Here is a 23,870-nt window from a genome sequence, read left to right on the forward strand (position 1 = left end):
TGATTGGGGTTGAGCTGGTTGGCGTCATTGTGTTCTGTTTCTCTGTCTGTTGTCATACGGTCTAGTATTCTGGAGACTAAATAGTGTGTCTTTAGAATGGTGGTAAGGTTGGTAGAGCTTTCTTTGAGCAGGTGGTGTGTAAATGCCCAGCGTGCAGAGTGTCACGCCTAAGTCTTTCATGGAGTGCAACACCTCATCGTTCTTTGATGAGAATAGTTTGTCTTTGTTGAAGGGGAGGTCTTCCATATTGAGTTGCAGTTCTTTTGGGATGCCAGAAGACAGAAGCCATGAGGCTCTGCGCATTACGATTGCTATGGCTGTGGTATGCGCTGCCATATCAGCAATGTCCAGGGAAGCCTGTAAAGCAGTCCTGGCCACCAATTGCCCGTTAGTGAGTAAGTTCTTAAATGCATCCGAAGAAGTGGGTATTCACCCACGAAAGCTCATGCTCCAATACGTCTGTTAGTCTATAAGGTGCCACAGGGCTCTTTGCTGCTTTTTCTTAAATTATGTTTGCTTTTGTCCTCAGGAAGGTCATTTGTGAACTCAAATAGCTTCTCATAGGTGTCATGGTCATACTTTGTGAAGTATGCAGTTAGCGACCCTAAATTGCAACGTGGATGAGGTGTAGTCCTTCCTTCCTTGGAGGTCCAGTCGTTTGTGGTCCTTACCATGAGCTGTGGATTTAAAGTGAGGCTGTTTGGATCGATGGTTTGTTGCCTCGACCAGCAGCGAGTTTGGTGACAGGTGAGAAAAGAGGAAGTCCATCCCCTTGGCCGGCACATAATATTTTCTATAGGCCCTTTTGCATGTATGTGGGATGGTGGCTGGTGTCTGCCACAGTGTTTCAGCTGGTTCCAGAATGGTGTCTTTTATCGATAATACAATTTTTGAGGAGGATGAGGTTTGTAAAATTTGGAGCAATTTATGCTGATTTTCTTGGACTTCTTCTAATGGTATGTCCTGGCTCAGCGCAATTCTCTTAAACAGTTCTTTAAACTGTTTAAAATAGTTAGCCATTGTAGATTGAGGTGGCATAATGGCCTCGTCAGGAGGTGAAAAAGAATTGTGAGGTGGTGACACGTTTTCCAGATCTCTGTTGTATCCTCTGGGGCTATGGATTTTGTAGCCACTGGGGAAAGTGGAGGAGACCTAAGTTTGCCTCTGGATGGCGATGAGGTTCTGGCATAGTGGGCTCTATATGCTGCCCACAGAACCCATGGTGGCCACTGCATGGGAAACGCCATGTGGGGACACATCCGTGGTTGTCCATACCAGGGATGTGTGGGCTGTCTATGATGACTTTTGGTCCTCAGTATTCCTCCAATTGGCCTATGTTGAGTAGGAGAGGAGTGTTGTGGGGCGATGACGCCTTCATCTTGGTCCTTAGCCTCGCTGTTGCATGGTACCAATGGTGCTGTGGGAAAAGTGGGCTGCATGGTGATGCTTTTTGGGGGAAATCTATTGGTGTCGAGAAGTGGTGATTGGGGCACTGAAGATACCGATATATCCTTCTTTGTTAGGAATTGCTGCGGTGCCCATGGAGGCAGTGCCAAGGCTATTGTAGGAGCTGAATAGTGCGCCGCCATCTTGTGGCTCACCTTTGTCGGTGCCGGTGGACCCATCCTGGTGATATCAGTTGGTGCCAACAGAGGAGGCGGTGCTGACGGATAAGTCGGTGATGCCGAGGTTGTTGTCAGTGCCAATGGGGGTGGCATGCTCAGTGCCAGATCCGCTTCCTGTGCTGGCGTAGTTGGTGCCGTGGAGAAGACATGGCTATGCCTATGTCTTGATTCAGTTACTTATGCTTTGGGCTCAGCGGTACGGCCCGTGCCGGAGGTGCCAGGTGAGTTGTAAGAGCTGACTTGAGAGGTGGTTGGAACCGAAGGTAACGACCTAGCAGGGGACCGTTTCTTTTTGTGCAGTTTCCTCTGCGGAGAGGTTGATGCTTGCTTCCTCTTTTCTTTAGAGGACTCAGCTGTGCTCTTCGTCGGTTCTGAACTGGTCGGAGAGCCATTAGATAGGGGCTTTTGGTGGCCCATGTCAGGGCTCAGTTGTAGCAATTTCTCCATTAGGATCATCTTGAGGTGGAGGTCCCTGTTATGCCAGGCTCTCGCCTTCAGGTTGTTACAGTCAACGCACTTTTGGGGTATGTGTGATTCTCCGAGACATCTCCCCCAGAGCGAGGGTCGATCAGATCTTGGCATCTCTTCTCGGCAGGAGCTGCATCTTTTAAAGCCTGGGGAACCAGGCATGTCTCAGAGAGTGGTCCAAAAGAGCAAGGAGCAGGAGGATACAAATATAATTTTTTTTAACAAGTTAACTACTATGCTAAAAACTATAACTAACTTATCTAAAGTATCTAACTAATATTTCTCTTTTTTCTATCTACAGGGGAAGAAGCTGCCGCACTGCCCTGAGCTCTGTCTACAGCTGAGGATGGTTGAGAAGGAACTGAAAGGGCTGTGCGTATGCTAGATGAGACTCCAATGCTGCCACGAGACGGCTACTGCGCATGCATATCACAACCAAGCACTGATACCAAAAATCTCTGATCAACGGTGCTGGAACGCACCAACACCTGAAGTGGAGCACCCACAGGAACAACACTTGAAGAAGAAGGCAACATTGTTGGAGTCCTGGGAAAATTACATTAGCAGCCATACTTTCCACAGACTAGAGGCGGGGTGCAGGCCAGACAGGAGGAGAGCATGCTAATCAAGGCAAGAGGTGACCAGGGCATGGACAATGACTTTAGTAGTGGGTACCAGGAGGAAAGGGTAGATATTGGTGATATCAAAGTAAGAGAGGGAAAGGGAATTAGTGAGAATCTAGATATGAGGGGACAAGTTAAGAGAAGAGTCAGTTTGATACTAAGATTACAGGACTAGGTGACTGGAGTTGTTGGTGAAGACAAAGAATAGAGATGGGGGAGGAGGGTTAGTAGGAATGATGAGAAGTCCAGTTGGAGTTACAGGCAACAGCCAGATGTTCAGGAGGAGATGTCAGATAGACAACTAGAGACACCTGATGGGATGGAGAGGGCAGAGACTCTATTATAGTGATTGGAGCTGACCACAGCAGGTTGAGACTTCAAATTGAAGAAATAAACTTCCATTGACAGATTCTGTCACTGTATAGTGTATTACTCCATGAACAGTCCCACTGATATCAATAAATATTATTACTATTTATTTACTAATACTATTTAGCAGAAGTAAAGGTGACAGGATCTGGCACAATATGAACTACTTCAATAGAAAGAGCTTGTGAAGGTCTAGCTCCCCCCCATATTTTTGCCATAGGAGTTTTGCCTTTGACTTGGGAGCAGAGGTAGAAGCAGAAGCAGACCCCCGTTATGTCTCATTTCATTTGTTAAACTCAGTTCATTTACCGTCTCAGGCGGCAAGCCAGTTTGGGCTGCCACTGTCACTATCCAGGATTCTGTAAACAAACCCGCTTGTGGAAAGCCAAATCCTCGGAACGCTGTGTTTGATGGCAAATTAGTCTTGCAGGCACGTCCCCGGACTCGGAGGTTAGGGATCTTGTAAGCATTATCCGTTTTTAGCACAGCATACTCAATTACCTGTAGTGAGAGAGATTATCCCTGTTCAAGTGGTTTCTTTGCCTTCGGAATTACAGCGAAACCTGTGTTAGGAAACCACACAAGGAACTGACACAATTTGATTGTTTAAAGGCGGAGCAGAGTTATATTCAGGGGCCTGATCATTTTGCTGCTGCTGTTTACAATAAATCAAGAGTAACTCTCTTGAAGTCAGTGGAGTGACATTAGTGTAAAACAAGCGGGAGTGAGGGAAGAATCAGCCCAGACTGTGAGGTGGTTTAAGCAACTAGGAAGTTATGTAACAGGCCTGGGGTCTTGGGCAGCTTTCACTATAACCACGAATTGGTACTTCCTTTGTTCTTTAAACTTGATAGGAGACAGAGGCCTTGGGGGGCTCCTGAAACAAAAATCCAGGCCACAGATGCATTTCTGCTGCAATCAGAAAGTCGTACTTAACAAAAATAGACTCTTACCATATATGGCTGTTCAGAACATTTTCCTTCTGTTTTGCGGCCAGTGAAGTTACCACCAGATTAGAAGAACTTACCAGTTCAGACTCATCTAGAGTACATCCAGCATTAATGTAGGACTCAATATCTGCAGCTGTGATTCTACCATCATTTGTAAATCCTACCTGTAACATTGTAACCAACACATTAGAGGTCTTTTCAGTCATTTATGACAACTTGCTCTTTGTAACTAAACCAACCTGCATACAAGTTAAACATGATGCTCAGACTTCTGAACTAGAACTTGGCAAAATATTTCAGACATATAGTGTATTTGCTGAAAAATGCAGTTTCAGGTTGTCAGAAACTATTTGTGAATTCTATACAAATTTGCCATATAGTTTAGGCCAAAATAATAAACTTTTGGGTTAGATTTGCAAGGGGATGTAGGCATCATTCACAAAACTGAGGAGAAGGAGCTGGTCCCCTTTATACGTAGTAGTTAGAGCACTCACCTGGTATGTGGGAGACCAGGCTAAAGCCCTTACATTTGGAGCAGGGACTTTAGCTTGCGTCTCCCACATTGCAGGTGACTGCTCATAGCCACTGGGCTGTGGGGCATTCTTGGGTGGGGCTTTCTCAATCTCTCCTGCTGAAGTTGTTCCAATTTGTACAAATCGTTAAATAGTCATTGGAGCAGGGCCTGGAAACTGAGAGTTTCCTTTCCCAGGTGAGTGAGTGACCTGACCACGAGGCTACAGAGTCAATCTCACTCTCTTTATCAAGCCCAATGAATAAAAGCATAGATTTCTAGCTGTTTGAAAACCAGTCTTGACCTTCATAGGAAGATGCTGGCCAAAGGGGAAGAATTTGGCTCATGGTCAAGGCTCTTTATTACTCAGCACACGTCTAGATCTTTGTTTTTCTTGCTCGTGCACTTGTCTGCAGCATAGGAGCTACCTTTTTCCATTGTGACAGCCTGATGAAAATTGTGGGTGGTGGGTTTAGATATCCTGCGAAGCCTATGGCTATGGCTACATTATGAGCGAGGGGCGTGATTCTCAGCTCATGTGCTGACCCTTGTGCTAGCTTAATGACAGCGAGCGTGAGTATAAATAGTAGTGTAGCCGTGGTAGCACAGGCAGTGGCAGCACAGCTTAGCCGTGCTGGTACAAACCTGCCTGAATACTTGCCAGGGCAGCTGCCAGTGGCTACACTACTATTTATACTCTTTGAAAGCTAGTGTGAGAAACACACCCCAAGCTCATATTATAGATGTAGCCTCTTTCAGTGTTCATTTACAATGCTCCTGTTCAATAGAATTGTTTTAACCTCCTGGGAACCATAGGTTTTGGAGGTGAAGCTGTAATAATTATTACTGATAATGAAATACACCTACAAAGATGGATACTACATTCTTGGGAAGGCAGAACACATGCCCAGTCATAAATATATTAGTATGTTTTGGGGAGTGGCAGCAAGAATACCCTATTATAGATTCTCTACTCTGATGAGTGAGGGCCTATGAAAGGAAATTGCCTTTGGAGCAACTGTAGTTCTCTCAAGCTAGAATCCTCCACCTGGGCCCTGATCCTGCAGTCCTTACTGAGGCAAAGGTCCCATTGACTTAATGGAAACTTTGCTTGTATAAGGACAGGAGGACTGGGTCCATATTCCCTTTAATGAGAGAGAATATCAATCCATTGAAACACTTCAGCTTTTTTTTTTTTCTTATTTAAAAGCTCTGAACAGGTGGCACAGGTAGATTTTATCTGCACAATTTTCTTTACACAAAGATGTTAATATGTGAATTCATTTTTATGGGCTTGTCTCTGAGTTCCCAGTGCACCCCAAGTGCCCTGTGCAGTCCGCAGGACTTTGGTGTGCACCAAGGTTGCAGAACTGGTCCTCAAGTCCTTACTACTATCCTGTTTTATAGTTAAAAGCTCATGGCTAAGGAGTATCTTTTAAACAAACCAAAAAGAAACAAGAGGAACTAACATGACATTGACCAGACACTACCCTGATTATTTTGCTTATATATTGCATCCATTTCTTCCAGCTCTTGCCTCTCTTTCTATTTAGATTGCAAGCTCTTGGGGGAAGAGAGCATGTTTCTTTATATGTTTATACAGCACAGACTACAGTGGGACCCCAATCCTGGCTGGATCCTTGGAAACTACTGCAATATAAATATAAACATAATGCTACAATTAATAATACAAGCAAACACTGCATATATTTTGCATAAAGACCTCTGAGAAGTATTAGCCCATTCAAGTTTATTCTTGCTCTGTATTCATTCCTCTTCTTTGAATCATTTTTGTAGCCACTGATTTTATAGTTAGTTTACAGAAATAATATTTAAGAGAGAACAATCAAATTAAAAACCCAAATCTAAACCAATGAAGGACCAGATCCTCAACTGGTGTCAATTGCTGTAGCTCCATCAGCTTCAGTGAAGCGATGCCAATTTACACCAGCTGAGGCTCTTGTGCTAGTGAGCTAGTTCCCCCTCCCACTTACTTTATATTTTCCAAAGAAAGGGTGTCGGCCTCCAGTGATTAGCATATCCTCATCTCGCTCCAGGGCAAAGCGGATTGGACGCCCAGTCCTAAACCAGACACAAAAGACTCACTTTTATCAGCTCCACAGTGCCCGTTACCAGGAAGATAAAGTTATTGGGCCAAATTCTTCCCAGTGTGACCTTAGTGAGGCCAGAGATGAACTGGCCCACTATGCTTCTCAAGAGCTCATTAACCTCACATTAACTGTCCACTACTGTGTGGGTCTATTTTAGGCTCATCCAGGAAGGAAAAGGAAGATTTTAACTTTTGTTCATAGAAGCAAACATGGGGGAACAGCCTGTCACCTGCTTCTGTTTAGCCTCCCGACTTCACCCTTTTATGCCCTGTGAGCAGTAGAGTCCAGTTCCTTCGAGGCACTCTCCATCCCTACAAAGTAAGGTTTGGGAGGAGAAGCAGTGGCAGGCCATGGCATGAGGCTATGGGATTCACCCCTGTACAAATCAGCCAGCTACTGACCCTTGTGCTCTGTGATGTCGTGGGGACGGATTCCCTCCCTTTTCTTCTCTGTGGAGCCCCCTTGTGCTGAGCCCTGCTACTCAGGGTTGGTCTGAGGGACTGGGTGGGAGATTTGGCCCATAAACATCAGCAAATTTCTTAACTCTTGAATGAACAAGAAAAAAACCAGACCTTTATCCTATTATGCCCCAACGTTAGTGTGCTAAAGAACGTCCAATCCCTCTTTAATCTTCAGCCCCCACTACAGACCCTAGCGGAATAAGATGCACAGTACTTGTTTAACAACTTGACTACAGCTGAACTTTCAGCCATGTCCAGGTAGGCCATACCTGCTATGCTGCTGGATAGACCAGGTGTGGTCTACTGACTTGAATGGAGATTCAGTGGGCAACGGTAGCACAATGAACTGTGAAGCACCTTATCCTGGCACAATAGGTGTGGCACAAAACCAACAGTGAAAGTATTATTGTGGTCTTGTTTCCTTAGGTAGGCTCCCTATGCTCAATGCAGCACTTTTGGAGGGGAAGCTGTAATTATTATTATTGATACTGAAATACACCTACAAAGATGGACACTACATTCTTGGGAAGGCAGAACACATGTCCAGTCATAAATATATTAGTATGTTTTGAGGCGTGGCAGCAAGGATACCCTACAAATATAGGGGAAATCACTCAACAACAAATGGATGCGAGCAAATTGCACCATGTCCAAATTCTGCCTTACTTTATACCACAGTAAATTTGGATTAACTCCATCTAATTTGGTGGAGTTACTCCAGGGTTAGAATGATGTAACTGAGATCAGAGTCTAGTCCTAGCTGGTGATGTCCATCTAACTTTTCTAGTTGCATAAATGCCCAGTTAATCCATGTGTGACTGTACTATAAACAGTAACTCCTCACTTAACGTTGTAGTTATGGTCCTGAAAAATGCGACTTTAAGTGAAACGATGTTAAGCGAATCCAATTTCCCCATAAGAATTAATGTATATGGGGGGGTTAGGTTCCAGGGAAATTTTTTTTTGCCAGACAAAAGGCATTATATACATTTTAAACAATTTTAAACAAGCAATTTAATACAGGTATAAGTTTTAAACAATTTTAAAGAAACAATTTAATACTACCATCATCACTGCTGAGTATGAAGCTTGGTTGAGGTGGTGGAGTCAGAGAGTGGAAGAGGATGGATTGTCGGTCTGCTCGTCTTGCTGTTCTTGCAAGCACAGGCACTGACTTTGCCGGTGGCAGGGGGCTCAACCCTCGGCCCATCCACTCCATCCCTTCCCCCAAGTCCCCACCCTTGATCCGCCTCTTCTCCCCCCCCACCTCCTCCCCCTTTACTTCGCACACTGCGTCCTCGCTCCTCCCTCCCCTCCGTTCTGAATGCTGCAAGCCAGCTGACTGCCACGGGCAGGAGCAGGGGAGGGATGGGGGAGGTGCTCTGAGTCCTCATTCCTCCCCCTCCCTCCTGCCCGGGGCAATCAGCTGGCTTGCGTCGTTTAGGAGGCAGAAGGGAGGGGGGAGGAGCGAGGACTTGGCGCGCAGGCTCCCCCTTCCCTCCCCCTCTGTCTCCTGCCCGCGGCAATCAGCTAGTTTGCAGTGTTCAGGAGGCAGGGGAGGGAGGGGGGAGTGTGCGTGCTGAGTCCTCGCTCCTCCCCCTCCCTTCTAAACACCGCAAGCCAGCTGATTGCCACGGGAAAGAGGCAGGGGAGGAGGGGGAAGGCGCTGATCCGTGGGGTCTGCCGGTGGGCGGGAGGTGCTGTGGGGAGGAGAGGGGTGTAGGGAGGCTGACAGCTGTGGAAAAAGCAGGCAGCCAAACAATGTAATAGTGGAGCATTGCACAACTTTAAATGGGCACGTTCCCTAATTGATCAGCAACGTAACAACAAAACAACGTTAACTGGAACGACTTTAAGTGAGGAGTTACTGTAGATAGAATGGGTAGTTGCCTGTGACAAAATGTTGTGTACATATTTCTGCTGGTGATTACAAGCGGGTAGAGATGGACATTTGGTAGTTTGCCTTGAGGAGCAGAACCCCTGAAGCTGGTCAATAAGAACTGAATCCAGTGTACAAAGCACTTGCATCAAATATCTAAGGTAAAATTCACACCACCCTCCCTGAACAACCTGAATTAATGGGCTTTGTATCCACATAAGGTGATCCTCCATGAGAGCCACTGCATGAAGAACTCGGTACAGGCCTTCTGCCACAGGGGGAATTGCAGTGCCAGCGGCACTGAGACTATTCAGATGGTAAGGCAAAGTGAAGTGTGTTCAGGCTGATCATGTCATCAGTGTTCGTGTCAGAGGTTCCCTTACAATTCTTTCTAGTAATTTTAATTTGTTTCAGTAAAACCACTGAAAAAACCCATAACACTTACTTGTTTGCTGCCACTGCTGCAACTACAGCAAAAATTGTAGGCTTTGTAACCTTCCCTCCAAAAGCTCCACCAACGCGTTTTGTGTGGCACATGATCTTACTGGACTGGACATCTAAAGCCAAAGCCACGAATTCCTATGAACGTGAATTGCTTGGATTTTATACAGGCTATTTACCAAAAGCTATAATAAAAATGCGTAGGCTCCCACAACTACCAATACATAAAAGAAATAAACAAACAGGGCCAGATTCTCATCTAAGTGCTACTAGTGCAAACCTGATATAGTTCCGCATAAGAGAATGGAGTTACTCCGGATTCACACTGACAGAAATGAGATCAGAATCTGGTCCTTTTAGAGGAGCAGACGCTGAACAATAGCTCTGGAAAATACACTTTGCTAATTTTAGGGCAAACGTTGATACTCTATCTAGAAGTACAAGACCCATCTGCCACTGAATACAGAGCATCCACCAAGCTAACCAGCTGCATGGAAAAGATTGACTGTTTATGCTATAGACTAGAGAGCAGCTGTAATATTGCTCTTATTTCACAGTGTGAAGACAGGCACAGTGCCTAATCCTGAGCATCTTTACTCAGATGAACGCCAAAGGTATTTTGTCCAAATGAGGAGACCAGGATCAGGCTCTTCAAGCTGAATTGCAAAGCTCTAAAAGTAAACGAATAAATAAACACAAAACTACTTACCAGCTCAGATCAGTAAGGGGAGATCCTAGCCTCACCGATGTCAATAGGCGTTTGGTCACCGATTTCACGGGGACCAGACTCTACTGCTGTCTACTGAGTAAGGCTTTTACATTTCTTCATAGAACAAGAAATGGTTACATTCTGTAACTGTGGTTCTTTGAGATGCGCTGCAGATGTGTATTCCACTTAGGTGCGCGCGTGCCTAGCGCACCGGAGCTGGAGAAATCTGCCTAGCAGTACCTGATCAGATCTCACAATGCTCTTTAATGTGGGCTTCACCGAGACACAGCAAGCACTGCGTGTGGGGATCGCTGTTGGGGATCACGCCTCCACATGAAGGACTATATTTAAACCCCAGTGAGAGCATCTCTGAGGAAAACTAAATTAATACAACTCACACAACTCTTCCTAACACTAAGGGTACTACTAACTATGTACAACAAGAGAAAACCTAAATTAGCTGAAGGGTTGTGAGGTTAAGACCACACCCACAGCTCCATCTCCAGCCACAGGTAGTATGAAGGAACTGAGGGAGGGTTGGGGCAGCGCTGCCTTATGTAGCCAGAGGAGGGGCCATGGTCACAAGGTGTGAGTGCCGCTTCTCTATGGGTACTGCTAGGCAAATTTCTCCAATTCCGATAAGCTGGGCACACACACACGGCTGCATCTATTCAGAGAACTGAAAATTGTTCCTTCCTCCAGGCCCTGGCTCAAATTCTGCTCACTTAGAGCCTAATTCTGGAAACACTTTTCACATGAGTACTCTTCGTTCATGCACATAGTCCCATTGACTTCAATGGGACTACTCACATGAGTAAGTCAACTTGATTGAATAAGTGTTTGGAGCATCAGGTCCTGACACCACTACTACCTCACTGACTTCAGTGGGGTTTGACCAGTGTAATTGGGACAGAATTTGGCCCCATTGACCCTATTCTAAAATTGTGTTATCCGGAGCTGTATTTAAACATCATCCTTGCTATTCTAGATCTCTACTAATACTATTTCCCTATGCAGGGTTGACAGCGAGGAATAATGTTATGAACCAACTTACAAAACTGTGTGATAGGATTGTGGGGGTGTGCAGGGGGAAACAGATCAATAGTACCATTCTGTACACCAATTGGCAACATGCTTCATTCTTGTCTACACTGGACTGGGCACTCAAGGGAGCATCTTGCAAGAACCATTATTACAGCACTAGTGCAGACAGGGCTTTATTACCCAACAAAGCCCAAGTCAATTAATCTGCATTAGGAATTTCATCAGACTGCTGTAGGACAAACACAGAAAGCCTGAACTCAGGTCTTGGCAAGGCCTTGCAGTCCACCCTTAAAGTTATTTGTATGGAGAAGAAATTGCTATCCAAAACTGCTTTGTATTACCTGTACATTCGCTGCATCTTGAGTGGACACATGCACATCCATTTCGTTATCCTCTCCTCTTGGAACAACAAATACACTGTTAGTTTCCAGGTAAAAGTGTTCTTGTCCTCCAATGTGGATTTCACCTGTTATAGGCAGAATCACAGGAAAAGCATCAGTGGGTATTTACAGCAAAATGAGATCGGGAGATGGTTGCGAGAAAGTTTTGCACAGAACAAAAAAGAATGGAAATATTTATTTTATGATATTGCTATAGCTCATTTTTTTAACCTGCCTCTGTGGGAGCCTGGTGTGTTTATTTGAAGGAAATCTCTTTCTTCAACCATCTAACCCTTGCATAATTTTCTTCTCCTGGGTAAGAGTGGTGTCAGTTTAATATCTGATACATTCCCCCATCAAGGGATCTGATACTGTAGGTCTGTTCCATCTCTAGCTACTATAATCTTACTGTAACCTTTTTTCCTTTTTAATATCTCTGTAAGATGAGGAAAACGTCTCATCTTGTTTCTTTTCCCTTCCTTTCTTACTTGTCCTCTTTGTATTTGTATGCCACTTGCCTGTTGTGATTGCCCTTTGTTCTGCCTAGTCTAGACACTTTCCTATTATGTCCTTTTCCTTACATGAATGGAAATCCGTCAGCACATTACAAAAGCTCTTTTTGTTGATGCTCTGTATTTCTTCTCCTTTGTAGTGAGCCTGGGTTGACGTTGCACTAGCTATTATCCATGAGGCATGTAGTAGTATTAGGGTTCACAGCTGCAGCCACAAGAGGGCGACATGATCAAGCAAATCAATATGTATGTTGTGTAATGTTCAGTGACAAGAGGGTGACTATCATACACACTGGAACAGAGATGCCAATAGAGGGCACTGGGGGTAATTTACACTGTGGGAGGACAAACAGCAAGACACACAAACGTATTAACTGTCTGGGCATTTATACTGGGCTTATTGGCTCATTACAGAGCTGCATTCTTTAGTCTGCATGTCTTGGTAGTTTAAACACACATTTTAGTAAGACATCTCTAAATGTGAGTTCTACTGTAATGACTAGCGTATGTGTATGACTAGCCTACTTCAGCTCAAAATACTCCTTCACCAATCACAGATATCTCTATCCCTCTTGCAACAAAGTACACCACAGGGACTATTTCACTGTTAGTGGAAGAATGCAGTCAAAAACTGTGACTAAAAGAAGGCACTGATCATTCCTTCCAGAGGAATAAGCACTGGATTTGAAGGGCTTAAGCCTGCAATAAACCCTGCAATTAAAGGCCTAGGTCCGTGATTTAGCACATATTTGTCAAAAGGCATTGGTTCCCTGCTGAATAAAGAGAAAAAGAATCCCTCCAAAGGTGCTGTAAGTATGGAAACAGGAATATCTTTGGTGATTCTCTGAGAAGTACTGTGGCAAGAATTTACAAAATAACATTTCAAGAAGTGCTACTGAGAGGTAGAGAAGACACCAGCAGTGTTAAAATCTTTCACTCAGTTATATGAGTGTTTGCAGTCTCTGTTTTAAGATAACAGAAACAATAATTATATGCAAATTAAGTGATTAAAACATACTTAAAGCTTTTTATTCAAAGTACAGTAAAACAAACAAAAACAGTGCCAAGTCATTGATCTCTTACCAAGTCTTGATTTAAAAGTTGTCAATTTCTTCATATGCCAAAAAGCTAGCTCTCTTGTTTTCTTTATTAAATCTTATTTTGTGAGGTCCCATACCCTTTAAATAGATGGAATCATCTATCATAAGTCATTTAATTCATGGTTCTATTTTAGGCTATATTATTTTAAGGATGAATATAAGTCCTCTCTCTTACCAGTATAATCTTTGGGAAGAGATTGTTTTTGTTTTAAATGAGGCCAAAGCCTCTCCCTCTGTTTTAATGAAAGTGAAACGTTGATTGATCTGCCATCTGAGTCACACTGGAGCAGTTGCTGTCTGATCTCTCATCATCCCTAGGGTTTATCTTGAGTCGAAATGAGTTTGAATTATGGGTGGGCTTAGCTAATATGTACTACGTAAACTTGATCTAAAATTGACCTTTTCCCTAGAGGGTAACATGCAGCTTTAGCTCCATTTTAGCTACGAAAATGGCTGTGTTTAGGTCAATCTGAAATTGCACGTTAGTTAAACCGAGTCTAAACTTTGGCTCTTTTCCTAGTCAAGACAAGCCCAAGGTAAGTTCCCGTGAGAACGCTATAGAAGTTCTAATATGGCCTGAAACACCTGTTGGAAATCAGACTCAGTCATCAGGACTTGGGGGGAGGGATAGCTCAGTGGTTTGAACATTGGCCTGCTAAACTCAGGGTTGTGAGCTCAATCCTTGAAGAGGCCATTTAAGGATTTGGGGCAAAAATCTGTCTGGGGATTGGTCCTGTTTTGAGCAGGGGGTTGGACTAGATGACCTCCTGAGGTCCCTTCCAACCCTGGTATTCTATGACTTCCCACCCAGTGCATGCAGCAATTTACCTTCAATGATTTCATCAGCAGACTTAAATCCTTCTTCAATATTTCCTTGTTCTATTTTCTTCTCTTTTCCAAAGTATGAATTGTGCTTTATTGCATCCTGCAGCAAGGAAAGAACCCATACAACTCAACCACAATACTGCTGACAGCCCTACATTTGTTTTTTTTGGTATAGTCATTTGTTATCTATCCAACTGCCACCTTGCACAGACAGATGTGGGTACTAGACTCAGTGTGACAATATCGACGTTGTAGAGACAGCTTTCTGTTGTTGCTGTTTTTTTCTGCAGGTCTCATTGCCCTCTGCTTTCCCACAGCCTAGAAATACTAAAGATAGGATGTGAGTGAGTGTGTGTGTGTTTATGAGAGAATAGTACTAAAGGTAGGTAGGTGTGTCTGTGTGAGAGAGAGGAAGAGAGAGAGATATGGCCTGATTCTGAGAACCTCCCCAATTCGAACACTGATGCAGGATATATGGTGCCAAATCTCCATCTAGAGTTAGCTGGTGTCACACTTGATTTCAACTGATTTACTCCAGCTAAGAATCTAGCTCATGGAGAGATGGACGTGCTCAGTGCACATTTTTCTGTTATACTGCCTTGCGGTACATCTCATCCCTGTTGTGCAGGTTAGCCTCTGATACATTAGATGAGCAGGCAACCACTAAGCAAAAAGCAAAGACTTTTATGCTTCCAAAAAAAAATAAAAATGTGCAAGGGATTTTTACACTATGAAATCACAACCTAAACCCACCCCCACTAAACAAACCTACATTTGATACCAAATTAAAACTTGAAGCCTGACAGAGTCCTGCACAAGTAGATAAACAGTGAGTGAAATGATATAACAGCTTAACAAGACAAGAAAAAAGAGTTGGCTTATTACCTCAATGGTCAGTATTGGCTCCAGATCTTCATACTCTATCTTCACTTTTTCAACCCCTTGTTTTGCCTGAACAGCTGACTCTGCAACCACAGCACAGACAATCTGACCCACACAGATCACCTGCAACACACCCAACAGATATAAGCTGGTGAAAACCCTGGGTTGATTCCATTACCAAACAGTGACTGTGTATGGGAGAGAGGTTATGTTCAGATAATTAGTGCTTCCATAAACTCTGTGAGAATTTGTCTGAGAGCAGACCATATTTCATTAGATGTGAGAAGTGCTATTGGCAACAAGCATCTATTGCTGATAGCATTTCTAGCATTAGAAATGCCTCTGACATTTATGATCTTGACTACAGTGGGAATTTGCTCTGATCCCAGACACTGGTGGCCAGATTACCCTAAATTAAGTAGGAGTAAAAGCTACATCAGCACAAATCACACCTTTCTTTGTCTACACCAGCATAGGCGCCGACTTCCCCTCTGCCCAGTGGGTGCTCGACCCCTCCCCTCCCTGCCCCTGGCCCCGCCCCAGCCCCACCTCTTCCCTCCCCTGCACCACCCTCACCCCACCCCCATTCCACCCCCTTCCCCCAAGTCCCACCCCTGCCCCACCACTTCTCCGCCTCCTCCCCTGAGCGCGCCGCATCCCCGCTCCTCCCCCTCCCTCTCAGAAAGTCCTAAGTGCCGCCAAACAGCTGTTAGGCGGCGGGGTGGGAAGCGCTGGGAAGGAGTGGGGACACGGTGCGCTGGGGGGAGGGGAGGAGGAGGTGAAGAGGAGGGAGCTTGGCTGCCAGTGGGTGCAGAGCACCCACTAATTTTTCCCTGTGGGTGCTCCAGCCCTGGAGCACCCACGGAGTTGATGCCTATGTACACCAGGGGTTTGCACTCGTGCATCTATGTCAGGACTGGCCACTGATGCATGGAATCATGACATATTCCCAATGCAGCCACAGCCCAATATTTGGCAGTGAGGGACAATCAGGGTGCAAGATGCCAGGGCACAGTCATGAGGGAAAGAGAATGGCTGACAGGAGGAGGGTGTGGGTGAAGAGGAGAATAACCAAAGAGAGCAAGAATGGAAAAGGGGTTAGAAGTTCATAGCAAGAGGAAGAGAAGGAAAGGGAAGGAGTTCAGAGTCAGCTGGGAAGGAAGAGAAACACTGACTAGAAGAGACAGAAAACGTGAGATGTAGGAACACAAAAGGCCTGAACAGAAAGGAACCATATTCAGAATGTCCGACCATATTCAGAATGTTCGGCTGTGTGTTGCTAATGATGGAGAGAGACCCAGGCAAGGGGCATTTTGGCCACACACAAATCCTATAATTGTCTGGCTCCCAGCTGTCAAACAGAGGAACACAGCTTGCAGTTGCAGTGTTGCCACACAGGGTCTATTCATGTTCTGCCCCGGATTAGGCAACTGCTGACCGGCCAGTATGCTAAGATTTGTTTTATTTTCAGAAGGAGTAAGGTCCTCTTAGAGGATCCTCCTCATTCTATTTATCTCTGATCCTCAAAGGTCTCGTGCCATAGTGTAGACAAGTGACTACCTCACAGTGCCCCCTGGGGGCCCCAGAGCAGCCCTGCATGCAGCCCATCACCTCAGTTTCCCTTCTTGGATCCTCAAATAAACTCCACACAGGGGTCTTCCAGTCCGTTCACAACAGCTCTCCTTGGGATCTGATGTATTAACTTAAAGTTCAAAACTAAACACAAAAGTCTTCCCTCCAGCTTCAGCCAGGTACAGCCCAAAATCCCCAGGTCTGGTCAGAGACCTTCCTAGCTGGAGCAATTCCTCTGGTCTCTCTGTTTCACTACAGGAGCACCTCTCTCTCACCCTCAGCAGTTTGATTACAACCTCCCAGACTTCCCCCTTGCTGCAGCCACCTTCTGCTCTTTATAGGAAATTGCCTGATTCCCCTCAGGTGGGGCTCATTCTGTAATCATGGTTGGCTTGGCCCCAGGCTCTCCCACCAAAGGGCAAACCACCCAGGCATGGCCATTCTCTCCTTCCTGGAGGGCAGGGTGTAGACCCCTCCAGAGCCAGGATCACTATTCATTCAGTCAGCCACAAAAGTCACTGGAGAATGATTTAAGGGATCCTCCCCTATTCCTTTGTCCCAGGAACCAAGAGTCCTGTACCGCTCCTGCTCTGAACATCTATTGGCAATGCCCTGTGCTGCAACTAGACTGTCAGGCCGGCACTGTACTCATAAACATTGGAGTCATTTTCAGAGCAGTTTTTCAATAAGCAAAATATTTTCAAAAGTTGTAAGTTTCCTTCTTCATAATAAACTGTATTTAATAAAAGACCAAGACACCTCAGCCAAAAGCAAGAAGTACCTCATCTTTTGCATATGCTTGCTCATCGTCAGTGCCATTTTTCCCTGGAACATCTTCAGCTGTTACCACATCAACCACCCCTGGCACGTTGAGGGCTTCTGATACATCAATTGTTCTGGGAAGAAGAATATAAATGGCAGTGCCACAATTGGCATGTATGGGACAAATATATTGAATACAAATGCTTCTGCAAGCTTCAGGACAAAGAAACATAATCCCCCTTATATCCTCTTCAGACATCATAATCTTGGGAAACACTTTGAAATGTGTTGAATAGTATATTGTGAAAAAAATACTCGACTGCTGTAGTGGTATATTTGAACAGGAAAGTGGGGACAAGTTGGGGGAGGGAACAAGGGACAGGGACTGGCATAAAATAGTTATTTAAATTGTAGTCCTAGTACTTGGAAAGTTCAAGATACCCCAATATATATATTTCCCCTTTTGTGTTAAGGGTTCTGTGATGGGGTGGCTGCCCCTCACTGGTATGTAAGGGGTTAAAGCACCCTGGGGAGGCTGCGTTGGAGACAGCCAATAAGGAAAAGGCTTGTAGTGCCAGCCAATTATGGGGAGGTTTATTGGAGGAGCCAGTCAGGGCCGGGCTGACCCATATAAGAAGGGGCTGCTGAGCAGAGCAGAGGCAGTCACTCCCTGGAGCTTGAGGGAGGAAGACTGGCTGCTTAGAGGGCTGGAGCACCATGGACAGAGCAGTGCTGGGCAAGGTCAGCAGAGTATGAGAAAGCTCCAGGCTGATGGCTGCCTAACAGAGGCCCTGATACCAGGGCAGAGGAGGTGCTGGGGCAGTGAGGAAAGTGGCCCAGGGAAGGAGGTGGCAGGATTGGAGGAGGGGCAGTACGTGGCTGCCGACTATAGGGTCCCTGGGTCGGGCCCAGGAGTAGTGGGCAGGCCTGGGCTCCCCCCCTCTTCCCTTGCCCCCACTGGCCACTAAGGGAAGTGGTCAGTGCATGGACTGCAGTCTGCCACGGAGACGAGTGGCTAGAACCTGGACTGCGGATTGCCACTGAGTCAAGTGGTTGGACTGAGGACAGTCGGTCCCCCAGAAGTGGGGAAAGAACCGAGTGGGGCACAGCCGGAGGGCTGTGTCCAGAAGAGGACAATGCGGTCTGGGGAGCAACGCGGGTCCTGGACATGGAGACAGGGGTGACGACGGTGAGACAACACCTGAGGAGGGCGCACTGGCAACTCCAAGATAATTCCCAGGATGGTCAGCAGGAGGTGCCGTGTGGTGAGGCGACCCCGTCACAAGCTCCATGCATTAGAATGTGAACTCTTCCTTATCTGATTCCAACAAAGCATAAAAAATAGCTCCTTGCTTCATAATGTAAGTCAGTCCTAGGGATGGTGGTAGGACACTCCTTCTGAATTTTTTTGTTTCTGTTGTAAGCTATACACATTCAGGGGTCAAAATACATTTTTTCTGTTTGTACAGTGCCCAACACAAATGGGCCCTGATCCTGCAACATAAATACCATTAATAACAATGAGTGTAGGAATGAATAACTGAATGGCATTGCAGTACCAGCATGCTTTAACAAGGTGGTACCGTGAAGAGGACATGGCACAAAACCTTATGTAAGACCAGACCTGCAGAGGGACATTCTGGAAAATCAGGAAGTGAGCAACACTAATTGAGGAATCTTTAGACTGAGGCAGCTACAAGGAACCTGTCCCCAGCTGTACATTTTTCTTCTCCAGACAATAAGACCCCATGTTTAAAAGTATTAGCTGCTAAAACTCCTTCTTTGCATATGAATTACACTTTCATCCACCCCTTGTTTCCTGATTTCCTTTTCCACCATGCTCTGTTCCAGCCCTAATCCAATAAAATGAACATGCTTCATTCGTATGACCCAAGTCTGTTAAAAAATGGGGGAAACATCTAAGTGACCTCATACTGTAACATTTTTCTTACATCTCTCTTATTTACTTACACAATTCTTGCGTGGGCTCTGGGACTGGTTACCACAGCCAGGAAAAGCTCTTCAGCCACAGCACGAATGTCATTGCAATAAACAGCTTCCCCAGTGGCGTGCTTAACCCCGGATTGGTGCATGATGGGACGTCCTACTGGATCTTGGGGAGGCTGCGCTGGATCTACATCCTGTTTAATAAGAATGTGTTATCCTAGAGACAAAACACTAACTACAGAATGCCTTATTTACAAATGCCTTCTGAAATCGTTTTGCCATTATAAGAGTGTGTCATTGAACACACATTGAAATTTCCCAGATATTGTGGCTAGGGCATTAATGGCTAACAATCTAAACCCAAAGTTCTATGTAGTCATTCCATTTCTATTATTTATATTACCTTGGCACCTAGTGGCCCCTGTTGAGATCAGGGCCCCATTGTTCTAAATGTTGCACACACACCCAGTAGAGAGAGAGTCACTGCCCTGTAGAGCTTACAATTTAAACAGACAAGACAAAGAGTGGGACAGAAAAGAGAGGCAAAGTGATTTGTCCAAGTTCACACAGCAGCTCAATGGCAGAGCTGAGAATCAATGTCTTATGAGTCCCAGTCCAGTGTCCTACCCACTAGACCATGCTGCCTCTTATACCATCCAGGTTCAAGGAGCTATTCCACAAACTTAAATATCCCAGTTGTTTCAAGAAAGTTACAAATAAGCAATATCTGGTACATGTTATATGAAAAAAGTATTTGAAACCTGATCTGTATTAAGGGAACACTTTAACCCTGCCCTGCTTGCTTTCCTGAAAGGATAGGTAAATGCATGTTCTGGCCTCTGTTTGCTGGGAATGAGTGACAGGGAATGGATCACTTGATGATTACCTGTTCTGTTCATTCCCTCTGGGGCACCTGGCATTGGCCACTGTCAGAAGACATGATACTGGGCTAGATGGTCCTTTGGTCTGACACAGTATGGCCGTTCTTATGTTATGTTCTTGTATAGATTAGCCTAACAAAACTGGTCTCATTCAGGTTTCTACTAATTAAATGCCAGTCAACCTTCCCTTCTGCCATTTCAAAGAGAGTTGATAGCACTGAAAATGTGGTTGCCCATAATGGCAACCTTAGTTAGTACACAGCTCCGGTGCTTTCTGCTGCTGAACTGCTAATGATACATTTAGAGAGACAATGTGGGTGAGGTAATATCTTTTATTGAACCAACTTCTGCTGGAGAGAGAGACAAGCTTTTGAGACAAGCTCTTCGGGTCTCTGTGGGTAGGTCTACACTTACCCGGTAGTTCGGCGGCAAGCAAATCGAACTTCTGGGTTCGACTTATCGCGTCTTGTCTGGATGAGATAAGTCGAACCCGGAAGTGGTCGCCATCGACTGCAGTACTCCAGCTCGGCGAGAGGAGTACGCGAAGTCGACGGGGGTGCCTGCCTGCCGCGTCTGGACCGAGGTAAGTTCGAACTAAGGTACTTTGAACTTCAGCTACGTTATTCACGTAGCTGAAGTTGTGTACCTTAGTTCGAATTGGGGGGTTAGTGTAGACCTGCCCTTAGTAACCTCAAAAGCTTTTCTCTCTCACCAGCAGAAGTTGGTTCAATAAAAGATATTACCTCACCCACCTTGTCCCTCTAATAAGCTGAGACCAACACAGCTACAACAACATTGCATACAGTGATACACTTGACATAGCCTGAAACAACCCAGCTATGAGGGATGGTCAAAGATTTACTGTCAAAACTTTTTTTCTCTGGACCATTGTATTTTTGACTAAATGAAACTTCCACAAAAATTATCAGCTTTTCTAAAAAAAATTTCAATTTTTCATGAGAAAACTGGAAGCAAACATTTCCAGCTGAAAAAGAGTGCTCAAAACTGCTGATATTTTTTGGCTGAAAACTGCTGAAAAGCGAAAAAAGGGTTAGTTTTCAGCATTTATGGTTTTCAGAGAAAAACAGGACAGTTTCTGTTGAAAATCTCAATGACAATGAAAAAAATTAGTTTTTGTGGAAATTTTCTGCTAGAAAAACAAAAACAAACTATTTCCCCACTCTACCCTACATATTATAACTTTGGCTAAATGAAACTTTTAGTTCAGGTTAGCTTAGTTTAGACCCTCAAATACCACAGCATATGCTCTCAGGAGAAAGTCTGGAATACACATCTTAACACACTTAAAACTACCTTCACAAAACAAGGACATTCCACCATAGAAATAGATCGCATCATGGAACGAGCCACCCAAATACCCAGAGAGAATATGCTTCAATACAGAAAAAAAAAAAAACCCCATCCTCCACCTGTACACCCCTAGTTGTCACTTACCACCCCACACTGGAACCCATATGGGGTATCATTAAACAATTACAATCCATACTCAATGGGGACCACATCCTGAAATAAATATTTCCCAATCCCCCCCTCTTCCGGCCTTCAAAAACCTCCCAACCTCACCAAGCTCATAATCAGAGCCAAGCTCCAACTCAAAGCAGCACCACACCCTGCCAGAACAACATATGCAAAACCTGCAGACAATTCTCCGCTATTACAAGAAAAAGTTATTCACCTTGTGCACTGTGTAACTTGAAAACTTGTCTCTCTCACCAACAGAAGTTGGTCCAATAAAAGGTATTATCTCACCCACCTTGTCTCTCTCATATCCTGGGACCAACATGGCTACAATACCACTGCAAATAACCTTTGAAAAAATATATAGGCAATGCAGTGTTGTTGTAGCCGTGTTGGTCCCAGGATATGAGAGAGACTAGAGGGGTGAGGTAATATCCTTTATTAGACCAACTTCTGTTGGTGAAAGACACAAGCTTTCAAGCTTCACAGAGCTCTTCTTCAGGTCTGGGAAAGGTAGTCAAAGTGTCACAGCTAAATACAAGGTGACATAAATACAAGCAGACAATGCATAAGTGGAGAGTTAGAATGAAAAACCAGAAGGTATAACGCTCATTAAGGACAGCATGTGTCAGTCACAGTCCATAGCAGGCATAGTTTGCTATGAAAGCAACTTCACTGACCTGGTATGTTTGCATACCCTGGGGTGCTTCACTGTGAAATGCTCCTAGGGCACTCAAGTTCTTCTTTGATAAGTCAGGATACTTAGCTGGGTACTGAAACAAAGGCAATTTAACAACACTAATGTCATATCACCGCTTTTAAAGCTAAAATTTCCATTTACAGATTTGGAAAAACATAAATGTTAAAGAAGCGAAGATTTCCAGTTTGCTCCCACAGCTCAAACACCAGCACTGATGTGAAATAGTTGTGAGCTGGAAAAGCATTCTGGGCAGTGATATGCAAATGGGAGTCACAAACATTCCATTCTGCTACATACTTCCTTGCCATAGCAGGCACCTTTTAAAGTGGCGGAGAGTTTACACAAGTGGTAAAACTATAGACAGTGTTTAATGTGAGTGGGTCACCTGACATAAAAAACCCAACCCATCTCACCAAAACCCACAGTGCTTGGAGGGTAGTCCATTGTCAGGATGGGGTGGAAGTGGTTGTTGGTAAAAAGAGTGACAGGGTCAGATTTCAAACTAACTGGCAAACAAGGAGTGCAACATGGACCACCTCCCCCTTGGACATGATGGAATTTGGGATAGTTCACAAGAAGGCATGGACACAGGGGATCATGTACTGAGAATGGGTTCTGGGTACATTTCAGGCTGGAATTAAATCTCATGGGTTCGTTGTGGTTATCTTCTGATCTTTAAACCCTTAAGCTTTGCACTCTTGGTGTTTGCCAGCCAGAGAGTACATTGGTGTACCCTACTGCATTATTGCTCTGGGACTCTTCCTGGACAGTCTGATGCAGCTATGCAGTGCGGCCCTGTTGGTGATTTCAGACCATTTCTCCATGTTATGTGCTCTGCTCAGGCTATCTAGTATTTAAAACATCCACCTGCCCCTCTCAAAGAAGCAACATTATTTATAAATGTAAACATGTTGTCACAGCCCTAACATTTTGTTACAGCTAAAGGAATTCCATCATCAGGAAGTGAAAGGTCTGGCACTTCCCTGAGAACATGTTAAACTCTAACTATGAACAAATATTTTAGCCTAGCAGGGCTCTTTAGCATGGTATAATAACCGTGCTTGGGGCAGGAGTTGAGTGTGGGCACAATTTGCATTCAATAAAGGACGTATCAGTCCAGTCATTCAGTTAGCCTGCAGCCATCACCATGAGATCTGAGCACCTGGTAATGAACATTGGGAATAGCCTTCCCAAGAAAAGTCAGTTTGTGCAAATGCAGAGGGAAACCACTTACCATTTTATTTAATCCATACAACACTTCCAGGTAGAACTTGAAAAGGAAGCTGACAAGCAGAGTTCTTCTGTATTCCACCTTCCCTCCTGGAGCTGAGGGGGAGAGAGAAATTTCTCCAAGCACCAGTTTGCAAGCTTCATCCAGCATCTGCTCATTCCATTGCCTGGTGGAGAAACAGACATGCACACACACACACACATACTTATTTATAATACTAAACTGCAGCTAAAGCCGAAGTGTTAGGTAACAAAAGTTTAATTCACATGGGCCTGATCTTGCAGTCCTTTTGTACCTTTTGATTTCAGCAGGAATTATGTGCATGTAAGGATTGCTGCAATCAAGTCTTAATAAGCGGACCACTGAGGGTAAGTCTACACTGCAATAAAACACCAGTGGTTGGCCTGT

General features: G+C 44.7%; 1 protein-coding gene across 1 annotated transcript in view; it reads right to left on the reverse strand.

Annotated features, from left to right (window-relative positions):
• LOC128845541 (aldehyde oxidase 3-like) overlaps positions 1–23,870 on the reverse strand; it is an 86,393-nt gene that overhangs the window by 26,716 nt on the left and 35,807 nt on the right. Inside the window, exons 16-26 of the mRNA XM_054044337.1 lie at positions 23,466–23,628; positions 22,212–22,304; positions 19,196–19,365; positions 17,244–17,358; positions 14,894–15,013; positions 14,012–14,108; positions 11,533–11,657; positions 9,443–9,576; positions 6,541–6,628; positions 4,113–4,199; positions 3,395–3,586 (exon numbers count right to left, since the gene is read on the reverse strand). Coding sequence (XP_053900312.1) covers positions 3,395–3,586; positions 4,113–4,199; positions 6,541–6,628; positions 9,443–9,576; positions 11,533–11,657; positions 14,012–14,108; positions 14,894–15,013; positions 17,244–17,358; positions 19,196–19,365; positions 22,212–22,304; positions 23,466–23,628 — 1,384 coding nt within the window. The remainder of the gene's footprint in view (positions 1–3,394; positions 3,587–4,112; positions 4,200–6,540; positions 6,629–9,442; positions 9,577–11,532; positions 11,658–14,011; positions 14,109–14,893; positions 15,014–17,243; positions 17,359–19,195; positions 19,366–22,211; positions 22,305–23,465; positions 23,629–23,870) is intronic.

Source organism: Malaclemys terrapin, chromosome 11, assembly GCF_027887155.1.
Source record: "Malaclemys terrapin pileata isolate rMalTer1 chromosome 11, rMalTer1.hap1, whole genome shotgun sequence".
Classification (NCBI taxonomy): Eukaryota; Metazoa; Chordata; order Testudines; family Emydidae; genus Malaclemys; species Malaclemys terrapin.